The sequence below is a fragment of the Loxodonta africana genome, chromosome 3 (genome assembly GCF_030014295.1).
Source record: "Loxodonta africana isolate mLoxAfr1 chromosome 3, mLoxAfr1.hap2, whole genome shotgun sequence".
Taxonomy (NCBI): Eukaryota; Metazoa; Chordata; class Mammalia; order Proboscidea; family Elephantidae; genus Loxodonta; species Loxodonta africana.
This window is the reverse complement of record NC_087344.1, coordinates 29,749,617-29,762,319: the sequence shown is the minus strand read 5'-3', so window position 1 is coordinate 29,762,319 and position 12,703 is coordinate 29,749,617. Positions and strand designations below refer to the sequence as shown.

General features: G+C 39.0%; 1 protein-coding gene across 1 annotated transcript; it reads left to right on the top strand.

Moving 5' to 3' along the window:
- The first annotated feature begins 5,010 nt into the window (after positions 1 to 5,010).
- LOC100665523 (olfactory receptor 7A17-like) lies at positions 5,011 to 6,692 on the top strand. The gene has a single exon (XM_003413306.3). The coding sequence runs from the start codon at positions 5,148 to 5,150 to the stop codon at positions 6,162 to 6,164; it is 1,017 nt and encodes a 338-aa protein (XP_003413354.2). The 5' UTR covers positions 5,011 to 5,147; the 3' UTR covers positions 6,165 to 6,692.
- Positions 6,693 to 12,703: the final 6,011 nt, after the last annotated feature.

Sequence of the window (12,703 nt, the reverse complement as noted above, 5' to 3'; positions counted from 1 at the left end):
AGAGCCCCTTCAGCCTGTGGGACCTTGAATCTGGAGGTAGCTTCTTCACCCAGGCTGGCTGCCTGTCCTTCCTCCAACCTGGCTCTTCCTTTTGGCTCTTCTTTCATAGTATCTTTTCCCCCACTGGAGTCCCTGGGTGGTGCAAACAGTTAATGCACTCAGTTGCTAACTAAAAGGTTGGAGGCTCAAGTCCACCCAGAGGTACCTTGGGAGAAAGGCCTGGCAATCTACTTCTGAAAAATCAATCATTGAAAATCATATGGAGTACAGTTCTACTATGACACAGATGGGGTTACCATGAGTTGGAGCTGACTCGAGGGCAACTGGTGCTAGTTTCCCCATTAATAGGGACTGGTCTTCTTTTTAAATTATTCTTGCTTTTGGTGCACTAGCTTGCAAACATTTCTGAACACATCCCAGAGTAAGAAATACATTTTACACTGTAATTCCAAATGCACCCCTGAACACACATGAGCACTCACATACTCACACATACACACACATGCACACATATATGGCTGAATAAAGAGACATGAAAAGATCTGTATGTACGCGAACTATGTGTGATGCCTTCTGATATTTTCTATGGTGTTTTATTTATTCTATTTGATTCTTACAAACCATAGTTTGGCCCCTAATATGCCCCTATCTTAGGTATGGAAAGCATGCTTTTAGCATGCTCTCAACACCTAGTTTAGCTTTCCCCTGCTTCTTCTCTTTCCCTCATCATTGGAAGTTTCAGTGGAACCACTTTCACTTATTCATTTATCTAATATATATTTACTTAGCTATTATTACATTCCAGATAGCAGCTAAACTAAATCTTGTAGGTAAAAAAGTAATATCTCCACATTACTCAGGGCACTCACAGCCTAGCAGGGAAAAAGCAGACACAAAATTAAAAGTAATACACAAAAAAGTCCCTGTCATCTAAATTAAGAAGCCCTGGTGGTGCAACACTTAAAGCTCGTGGCTGCTAACCAGCGGTTGGTGGTTTGAACCCACCAGCACTCTGCTGGAGAAAAGACCTGGCAATCTGCTCCTGTAAAGATTACAGCCTAGGAAGCCCTATGGGGCAGTTCTATTCTGAGTCACTATGAGTTGGCATCAACTCAACAGCACGCAACAACAACCATGCAAGATGTGCATGCAAGAAGTCATCAGTTTTCTGTGGTGATTAAAAAAAAATGCTTCATGAAGGAGATGATTCCAGGCAGCCCTGAGAAAGGAGATGGAATTTTCTAGATGGAGAAGAAAGTGAAGCTATTCCAAGTGGACACGTGGGGAAGGAAATCCAGGCAGAGGAAAGCAGGTGAATAAAGACACTAAGAACTGAAACTGGCAACTGGTGAAGTGGCAAGTCATGTTCAGAGTCTTGAGATCAATGTAGATGAGGACAGGGCAGCAGGGCAAGGTGATGCTGATAGACTGGTCATGGAGAGTTGAGCCTTGTGTGTAAGGTGAGGGAATGTGGCTTCATCCTCCAGGAGGAGGTGGGGGACACTGGGGGTTTTTAAGCACAGGAGGTCAAGCAAGAATCACTTTTGGGTGATGCTAAGATTTTTTTTTTTTTTTTAAGATCTCTCTGGATCATTGTGAATATTGGGTTAGAGAGGTATCAGCTTGGGATTGCTAGGAGAGATAAGGAACTGAAATAAGGCCGTGTAATTGGAAGCTGAGAAGTGTAGATGGAATGGGGACATTTGAGAGACAGAAGGAAAAATCAGCCTCATCACATAGCCAATGACAACCTTTCATTGACTACATAATAGGTAGGAACTATGCTAAGCCTTTTGCATATATTGTGTAAATCCGATGTTGTACATCTGAAAGTCAAATCCATGCTTGTCTATTTCCAAAAGTTTTGCAGTCAATATCATTTTAAAACATCTTGTTTCATAAAAATCACCAAATTTTGTTATACTCTGCATATTATCTTTTATGAATTGTTGGTTTATTCCCTCTGCTCATTTTTCTCTGGGGTGTTCAGTCTGTAAAGTCTCTTGATACCATAAATATATCACTCCTTTTATCTTTTGGATAAATTGTTTTTGTTTGCTTATTAGTTTTTCTGGCGTCAAGGGGATATAACCAGGGTTGGAGTGCTGCCAGAAGCAAGGAAGCTTTCTCTTCATCATAGTATCTCAGTTATTACCTGAGCTTATTATACCTTTCCTTTCCCCTCATGTCCATTTCATTTCTCTCTCTCTGTTAATTGAGCAGATTTTTATGTTTCTTTAAACACTAGGCAGAAAATGACCTTACCAAAATGAACTCAAATTACATGTCCACTGGAGGCTTCCCAACTGGAATATCTGGCAACCATTTCTACATTCTTTAGGGGAAGGACAATCTGATGTTTTCAGCTTGTGTTGTATTCACACCTGGCTTAATCCATGTGGCTGGAGGTCAGAATTGTTGTCGTTAGGTGCTGTTGAGTCAGTTCCAACTCATAGAAACCCTATGTACAGTGGAATGAAACACTGCCCAGTGCTGGGCCACTCTTACAATTGTTGTTATGCTTGAGTCCATTATTGCAGCCACTATGTCAATCCATCTTGTTGAGGATCTTCCTATTTTTTTTGCTGACCCTCGACTTTACCAAGCATGATGTCCTTCTCTAGGAACTCATCCATCCCGATAGCATATCCAAAGTATGTGAGATGAAGTCTCACCCTCCTTGCTTCTCTTTTTGTTTTTTTTGCACATATATTTTTTTTAATTGTACTTTAGGTGAAGGTTTACAGAACAAACTAGCTTCTCATTAAACAGTACACATATTGTTTTATGACATTGGTTAACAACCCCACGACATGTCAACACTCTCCCTTCTCAACCTTGGGTTCCCTATTACAAGCTTTTCTGTCCTCTGCTGGCTTTTAATCTTTGCCCCTGGGCTGGTGTGCCCCTTTAGTCTCATTCTGTTTTACGGGCCTGTCTAATCTTTGGATGAAGGGTAAGCCTCAGGCGTGACTTCATTACTGAGGGATAAGTGTGTCTGGGGGCCGTAGTCTCAGGGTTTCTCCAGTCTCTGTCAAGCCAGTAAGTCTGGTCTTTTTTTGTGAGTTAGAATTTTATTCTGCATTTTTCTCCAGCTCTGTCTAGGACCCTCTATTGTGATCCCTGTCAAAGCAGTCAGTGGTGGTAGCTGGACACCATCTAGTTGTACTGGACTCAGTCTGATGGAGGCGGTGATAGTTGTGGTCCATTAGTTCTTTCGACTAATTTTTCCCTTGTGTCTTTAGTTTTCTTCATTCTCTCTTGCTCCTGACAGTCACCCTCCTTGCTTCTAATGAGGATTCTGGTTCTACTTCTTCCAAGATAGTTTCGTTTGTTCTTTTGGCAGTCCACAGTATATTCAATATTCTTTGGCAACACCGTAATTCAAAGCATCAGTTCTTCTGTCTTCCTTATTCCTTGTCCAGCTTTTACATGTATGTGAAGTGAAAATACCACAGCTTGGGTCGGACACACCTTATCCTTAGTGTGACATTTTTGCTTTTTAGCACTTTAAAGAGGCCTTTTGCAGCAGATTTGCCCAGTGCAATATGTTGTTTGATTCCTTGAGATCCTTCCATGAGTGTTGAGTGTAAGTCCAGGTAAAATGAAATCTTCGACAACTTTAATATTTTCTCTGTTTATCATGATGGTTCTTATTGGTCCAGTTGTAAGGATTTTTGTTTTCTTTATGTTGAGGTTTCATCAGTAAGTGCTTCAAGTCCTCTTCACTTTCAGCAAGCAAGTTTGAGTCATCTGCATATTGCAGATTGTTAATGAGTCTTTCTCCAATCCTGATGCCACATTCTTCATATAGTCCAGCTTCTCGGATTATTTGCTCAGCATACAGATTGAATAAGCACAGTGAAAGAATACAACCCTGGCGCACACCTTACCTAACTTTAAACCATGAAGAATCCCCCTGTTCTGTTTGAATAACTGCCTCTTGGTCTACGTACAGGTTCCTCATGAGCACAATTAAGTGTTCTAAAATTCCCATTCTTCACAATGTTATCCATACTTTGTTATGATCCACACAGTTGAATACCTTTTCATAGTTGTTAAAACACAGGTAAACATCTTTCTGGTGTTCTCCGCTTTCAGCAATAATCCATCTGACATCAGAAAGGATATCCCTGTTTCCATGTCCTCTTCTGAATCTGGCTTAAATTTCTGGCAGTTCTGTATTGATTACTGCTGCTACTGTTTTTGAATGATCTTCAGCAAAATTTTACTTGTGTGTGATATTAATGACATTGTTCGATAATTTCCACATTCTGTTGGATCACCTCAGGAAGCCACGGTGAACTTTAACTGTGTGTTTGTGTGTGTGTGTGTGTGTGTATACCAAAAATCGCCTCTTAAAACTCCAAGTCTAGATTCTGACCAATAGATGGAAATAAGGAGGGGATCCATTTCATTTGATGAACCTACTTTGCAACCAAAATAATATAGTACAAGAACAATAACATGTGGACAAAAATTTCTATGTCTTGAAGTTTCTGGAGCAGTGAGATCACCTCATTCTTAAATATTCTCTGCCACCATATCTTATTACTCTGCCTGTTGCTCATTCCTCTCAGCACTCTGGTTTCCTTGATGGCCCTGAAAATCTTAAACAAACCCTTCTTTAGGGCCTTGTGCATTCCCTCTGCTGGGCACACACTTCTCCAGTTAGCCTCAGAGCACCTGCCTTCTAATTCTTGAGGGCTCTGTTCAAATATCACCTTTTCTCCTCGTTGTTCCTGAACACCCACTGAGCACCCCTTATTCATGCTTTTTTTTTTTTACCTGCTTTCTTTTTCTTCATTGCATTTATCACTGTCTGACATGCTAAGTGATTATTTTTTTCATTTAATTATATTCCTTCTCTATCATCAGATGTATGGGCTGTTTTTCAGCATTGTCTACCCACTGACTAGATAGTGCCTATCATATAGTTAACACTCAAAATTTCTAAAATGAATGAATGTATTTCTCGTAAAACGGGAACACATGTCTGCTTGTGGAAAATACTAAGAGTGGGATAGGAATTTCTAATTGGTGATGGTACTAGGGATTTCCTAAATAGGACCAGATCCATAGTCAAAATAGAAGAATTACTTTCTAGAGTGCAAAGTAGGAAGTATAGCATTTCTGCTATATTTGAAATGCTTGTATATGTAAAAATTAGTCATGTCCTGTTTCTCTTTCCTGGCAGTAGCATCAACCATATGGAACCAGGAAATAATACACAAATTTCAGAATTTCTTCTTATGAGCTTTTCAGAGGGATCAAAGTTGCAACCCTTCCTCTTTGGGCTGTTCCTGTCCATGTACCTGATCACCCTGCTTGGAAACCTGCTCATCATCCTGGCTGTCATTTCGGACTCCCATCTCCACACTCCCATGTACTTCTTCCTTGCCAACCTTTCCTTTGTGGACATCTGTTTTACCTCTACCACTGTCCCAAAGATGCTGGTGAATATCCAGATGCAGAGCAGAGTCATTACCTATGAAGGCTGCATCACCCAGATGTACTTTTTTGTACTTTTGGGAGCCTTGGACAACTTCCTCCTGACTGCAATGGCTTATGACCGCTTCGTGGCCATCTGTCACCCCCTTCACTACACAGTTATCATGAACCCCCGGCTCTGTGAATTGCTGGTTCTGGTGTCCTGGATCATCAGTATCTTGAATTCCTTGTTAGAAAGTTTAATGGTGTTGCGGCTGTCCTTTTGTACAGATGTGGAAATCCCCCACTTTTTCTGTGAACTTAATCAGGTGATCCAACATGCCTGTTCTGACACCTTCATCAATGACACAGTAATGTATTTTGCAGCTGTGCTGCTGGGTGGTGGTCCACTTACTGGGATTCTTTTCTCCTACTGTAAGGTTTTTTCCTCCATTCGTGTAATCTCATCAGTTCAGGGGAAGTGTAAAGCATTTTCTACCTGTGCATCTCACCTCTCCGTTGTCTCCTTATTTTTTTGTAGTATCCTAGGAGTGTACTTTAGTTCTGCTGCTACACACAATGCATACTCAGTTGCAGTAGCCTCAGTGATGTACACTGTGGTCACACCCATGCTGAACCCCTTCATCTATAGCCTTCGAAATAAAGACATAAAGGGGACCTTGAGGAAATTGCTTGTGAGGGAAGCCATGAAACAGCCATTTTCTCAGGGCTGAATAAGATGCTATGACTTTAGGGCTCAAGCCCTCAGAGCCAGAAATCATGATCCTTTGATCAGATCATAGAGGTAGAATCTGCCTCTTTGATTTTAAGCAATTCCCTTTATTGAAGTGGTGTGTATAATATCCAGACAGTTTTTCCTTTTCTCCAATTTTCTATTTTCCCAAGTTATTCCAACCAGGATCAGAAACTATTTGAATATTCCCATTTATCACTCAGGGCAACATTGACTTCTTCTTCTTCTTTTTTTTTTTTAATAATTTTTATTCTGCTTTAAGTGAAAGTTTACAAATCAAGTCAGTCTCACACAAAAACCCGTATACACCTTGCTACACACTCCCAATTACTCTCCCCCTAGTGAGACAGCCTTTTGCCAGCTTCCAACCCCCTCCACCCTCTCATCTCCCCTCCAGGCAGGAGATGCCAACATAGTCTCAAGTGGCCACCTGATCCAAGAAGCTCACTCCTCACCAGCATCCCTCTCCAACCCATTGTCCATTCCAATCCATGTCTGAAGAGTTGGCTTCAGGAATGGTTCCTGTCCTGGGCCAACAGAAGGTCTGGGGACCATGAACACTGGGGTCCTTACAGTCTCAGACCATTAAGTCTGGTCTTATGAGAATTTGGAGTCTGCATCCCACTGCTCTCTTTCTCCCTCAGGGGTTCTCTGTTGTGTTCCCTGTCAAGGCAGTCATTGGTTATAGCCGGGCATCATCTAGTTCCTCTGGTCTCAGGATGATGTAGTCTCTGGTTGATGTGGCACTTTCTGTCTCTTGGGCTCGTACTCAACTTGTGTCCTTGGTGTTCTTCATTCTCCTTTGATCCAGGTGGGTTGAGACCAATTGATGCATCTTAGATGGCTGCTTGCTAGCATTTAAGACCCCAGATGCCACTCTTCAAAGTGGGATGCAGAATGTTTTGTTAATAGATTTTATTATGCCAATTGACTTGGATGTCCCCTGAAACCATGGTCCCCAGCCCCCTGCCCCTGCTACGCTGGCCTTCGAAGCATTCAGTTTATTCAGGAAACTTGTTTGCTTTTGGTTTAGTCCAATTGTGCTGACCTCTACTACATTGTGTGCTGTCTTTCCCTTCACCTAAAGTAGTTTTTATCTACTCCCTCACCCCTCTGGTAACCACAAAAGAATGTTTTCTTCTCAGTTTAAACTATTTCTCAAGTTCTTATAATAGTGGTCTTATACAATATTTGTCCTTTTGCAGCTGACTAATTTCACTCAGCATAATGCCTTCCAGGTTCCTCCATGTTATGAAATGTTTCACAGATTCCTCACTGTTTTTTATCGATGTGTAGTATACATTGTGTGAATATACAATAATTTATTTATCCATTCATCCGCTGATGGGCACCTTGGTTGCTTCCATGTTTTTGCTATTGTAAACAGTGCTGCAATAAACATGGGTGTGCATATATCTGTTTGTGTAAAGGCTCTTGTTTCTCTAGGATATATTCCAAGGAGTGGGATTGCTGGATCGTATGGTAGTTCTATTTCTAACTTTTTAAGGAAGCGCCAAATTGATTTCCAAAGTGGTTGTACCATTTGACATTCCCACCAGCAGTGTGGAAGTGTCCCAATCTCTCCACAGCCTCTCCAACATTTATTATTTTGTGTTTTTTGGACTAATGCCAGCCTCGTTGGAGTGAGGTAAAATCTCATTGTAGTTTTGATCTGCATTTCTCTAATGGCTAATGATCGTGAACATTTCCTCATATATCTGTTAGCTACCTGAATGTCTTCTTTAGTGAATTGTCTATTCATATCTTTTGCCCATTTTTTAATTGGGTTATTTGTCTTTTTGCAGTTGAGTTTTTGCAGTATCATGCAGATTTTAGAGATCAGGTGCTGATCAGAAAAGTCATACCTAAAAACTTCTTCCCAGTCTGTAGGTAGTCTTTTTACTGTTTTGGTGAAGTCTTTGGATGAGCATAGGTGTTTGATTTTTAGGAGCTCCCAGTTATCTAGTTTTTCTTCTACGTTCTTTATAATGTTTTCTATACTGTTTATGCCATGTATTAGGGCTCCTAACATTGCCCCTATTTTTTCTTCCATGATCTTTATAGTTTTAGATTTTATATTTAGGCCTTTGATCCATTTTGAGTTAGTTTCTGTGCATGGAGTGAGGTATGGGTCTTGTTTCATTTTTTTGCAGATGGATATCCAATTATGCCAGCACCATTTGTTAAAAAGACTGTCTTTTCCCCATTGAACTGTTTTGGGGCCTTTGTCAAATATCAACTGCTCATATGTGGATGGATTTATGTCTGGATTCTCAATTCTGTTCCATTGGTCCATGTATCTGTTGTTGTACCAGTACCAGGCTGTTTTGACTACTGTGGCAGTATAATAGTTTCTAAAATCAGGTAAAGTAAGGCTTCCCACTTTGTTCTTTTTCAGTAATGTCTTATTTATCCGGGGCCTCTTTCCCTTGCATATGAAATTGGTGATTTGTTTCTCCTTAAAGAATGTCCCTGGGATTTGGATCGGAATTGCATTAAATGTATAGATCGCTTTTGGTAGAATAGACATTTTTATAATGTTAAGTCTTCCTGTCCACGAGCAAGGCATGTTCTTCCACTTACATAAGCCTCTTTTGGTTTCTTGCAGAAGTGTACAGTAGTTTTCTTTGTATGAGTCTTTTACATCTCTGGTAAGATTTATTCCTAAGTGTTTTATCTTCGTGGCGGCTACTGTAAATGGCATTGATTTGGTTATTTCCTCTTCGATGTTCTTTTTGTTGGTGGAGAGGAATCCAACTGATTTTTGTATGTTTATCTTGTATCCCGATACTGTGCTGAACTCTTCTATTAGTTTCAGTAGTTTTCTTGAGGATTCCTTAGGGTTTTCTGTGTATAAGATCATGTCATCTGCAAATAGAGATACTTTTACTTCTTCCTTACCAATCTGGATGCCCTTTATTTCTTTATCTAGCCTAATTGCTCTGGCTAGGACTTCCAGCACAATGTTGAATAAGAGTGGTGATAAAGGCCATCCTTGTCTGGTTCCCGTTCTCAGTGGAAATGTTTTCAGGCTCTCTCCAATTAGGGTGATGTTGGCTGTTGGCTTTGTATAAATGCTCTTTATTATGTTGAGAAATTTTCCGTCTGTTCCTATTTTGCTGAGAGTTTTTATCATGAATGAGTGTCGAAGTTTGTCAAATGCGTTTTCTGCATCAATTGATAAAATCATATGATTCTTGACTTTTATTTATGTGGTGGATTCCATTAATTGTTTTTCTAATGTTGAACCATCCCTGCATACCTGGTATGAATCCCACTTGGTCATGGTGAATTATTTTTTTTTGATAATGTTGTTGAATTCTATTGGCTAGAATTTTGTTGAGGATTTTTTGATCTACATTCATGAGGGATATAGGTCTATAATTTTCTTTTCTTGTGGTGTCTTTACCTGGTTCTGGTATCAGGGATATGGTGGCTTCATAGAATGAGTTTGGTAGTGTTCCATTCTTTTCTATGCTCTGAAATACCTTTAGTAGTAGTGGTGTTAACTCTTCTCTGAAAGTTTGGTGGAACTCTGCAGTGAAGCCATCTAGACCAGGGCTTTTTTTTGGTTGGGAGTTTTTTGATTACCTTTTCAATCTCTTCTTTTGTTATGGGTCTATTTAGTTGTTCTACCTCTGTTTGTGTTAGTTTAGGTAGGCAGTGTGTTTCTAGGAATTCATCCATTTCTTCTAGGTTATCAAATTTGTTGGAGTATAGTTTTTCATAGTAATCTGATATGATTCTTTTAATTTCAGTTAGGTCTGTTGTAATATCGCCCATCTCATTTCTTATTCGGGTTATTTGCTTCCTCTCCTGTTTTTGTCTTGTCAGTTTGGCCAGTGGTTTATCAATTTTGTTGAGTTTTTCAAAAAAACAGCTATTGGTCTTGTTAATTCCTTCAATTGTTTTTCTGTTTTCTATTTCATTTAGTTCAGCTCTAATTTTTATTATTTGTTTTCTTCTGGTGCCTGTGGGTTTCTTTTGATGCTTTCTTTCTATTTGTTCAAGTTGTAGTGATAGTTCTTTGGCCCTTCTTTTTGGATGTGTGCATTTATTGATAGAAATGGGCCTCTCAGCACCGCTTTTGCTGTGTCACAAAGGTTCTGATAGGAAGTGTTTTCATTCTCATTGGATTCTATGAGTTTCTTTATTCCATCCTTAATGTCTTCTATAATGCAGTTTTTTTTTGAGCAGGGTATTGTTCAGTTTCCAAGTGTTTGATTTCTTTTCCCTGGTTTTCCTGTTATTGTTTTCCACTTTTATGGCCTTATGGTCAGAGAAGATGCTTTGTAATATTTCAGTGTTTTGGATTCTGCTAAGGCTTGCTTTATGACCTAATATGTGGTCTAGTCTAGAGAATGTTCCATGTGCACTAGAAAAGAAAGTATAGTTGGTTGCTGTTGGGTGGAGTGTTCTGTATATGTCTACGAGGTCAAGTTGGTTGATTGTAGCATTTAGATCTTCCATGTCTTTATTGAGTTTCTTTCTGGATGTCCTGTCCTTCACTGAAAGTGGTGTGTTGAAGTCTCCTACTATTATTGTGGAGCTGTCTATCTCACTTTTCAATGCTGATAGAGTTTATTTTATGTATCTTGCAGCCCTGTCATTGGGTGCATAAATATTTAATATGGTTATATCTTCTTGCTGTATTGTCCCTTTAATCATTATATAGTGTTCTTCCTTATCCTTTCTGATGGATTTAACTTTAAAGTCTATTTCGTCAGAAATTAATATTGCCACTCCTTGTTTTTTTTGATTGTTGTTTGCTTGATATATATTTTTTTCCATCCTTTGAGTTTTAGTTTGTTTGTGTCTCTAAGTCTAAGGTGTGTCTCTTGTAGGCAGCATATAGATGGATGTTGTTTTTTAATCCATTTGCCACTCTCTGTCTCTTTATTGGTGCATTTAGTCCATTTACATTCAGGGTAATTATGGATAGGTATGAATTTAGTGGTATCATTTTGATGCCTTTGTGTGTTGACAGCTTCTTTTTCTCACTTGATTTTATGTGCTGAGTAGATTTTCTTTATATATTGTCCTTTCCTCATATTTGTTGTTGTTGATTTTGTTTCTGATGAGTCTGTATTTTTCCCTTGTATTGTATTTTGATGAGTAGGATAGTTTGTGTCCTTTGTGGTTCCCTTATTATTTACCCCTATTTTTCTACATTTAAAACTAACTCTTAATTCTTTGTATCGCCGTACCTTCCTCTCCATATGGAAGGTGTATGGTTACATTTCTTTGTCCCTCTTTATTATTTTAATGTTGTCTTCTTTTATATAATAACATCGCTGTTACCGTGTGTTGGGCTTTTTTTTTAAATAATCTTGCTTTGTTTTTTTGGATTTCCCTGTCTGGGTTGACTTGTGGTTGCTCTGCCCAGTGTTGTAGTCTTGGGTCGATACCTGATATTATTGATTTTCTAACCAAATAACTCCCTTTAGTATTTCTGTAGTTTTGGTTTAGAGTTTACGAATTCCCTCAACTTGTGTTTATCTGGAAATGTCTTAATTTCACCTTCATATTTAAGAGACAGTTTTGATGGATATATGACTCTTGGCAGGCAGTTTTTTTCCTTCAATTTTTTAAATATGTCATCCCATTGCCTTCTTGCCTGCATGGTTTCTGCCGAGTACTCTGAGCTTATTCTGTTTTGGCTCTTCTTTGTAGGTGACTTTTCTTTTATCCCTTGCTGGTCTTATAATTGTCTCTTTATCTTTTGATAAGCTTGATTATAATATGTCTCGGTGACTTTCTTTTAGGATCTACGTTATGTGGAGTTCGATGAGCATCTTGGATAGATATCTTCTCATCTTTCACAATATCAGGGGAATTTTCTGTCAACAAGTCGTCAAGAATTTTCTTTGTATTTTCTGTTATCCCTCCCTATTCTGGTACTCCAATCACTCGTAGGTTATTTCTCTTGATAGAGTCCCACATGATTCTTGAGTCTTCTTCATTTTTTAAAAATTCTTTTATCTGATTTTTCTTCAAATATATTAGTGCCAAGTGATTTATCTTTGAGTTCAGAAATTCTAGCTTCTACTTGCTGAATTCTCATCCTCTGACTTTCTATTGAGTTATCTAATTCTGTAATTTTATTGTTAATCTTCTGAATTTCTGATTGCTGTCTATGGATTTTTCCAGCTTATTAAACTTTTCATTATGTTCCCGAATAATCTTTCTTAGTTCTTCAGTTGCTTTATCTGTGTGTTCCTTGGCTTGTTCTGCATATTGCCTCATTTCCTTCCTGATGTGTTGAAGGGTTCTGCATATTAAACTTTTGTATTCTGCATCTGGTAATTCCAGGAATGTACTTTCATCTAAATGATCCCTGGATTCTTTGTTTTGAGAGCCTGTTGAGATGATCAGGGTCTGTTTCTTTATGTGATTTGATATTGACTGTTGTCTCCGAGCCATGTATAAGTTATTGTATTAATTTATGCTTGCTTACTGTGTCGTAGCTGCTTGCTTTGTTTTGTTTTGGTATACCCCTATGGGTTGCTTGAGTGAGCT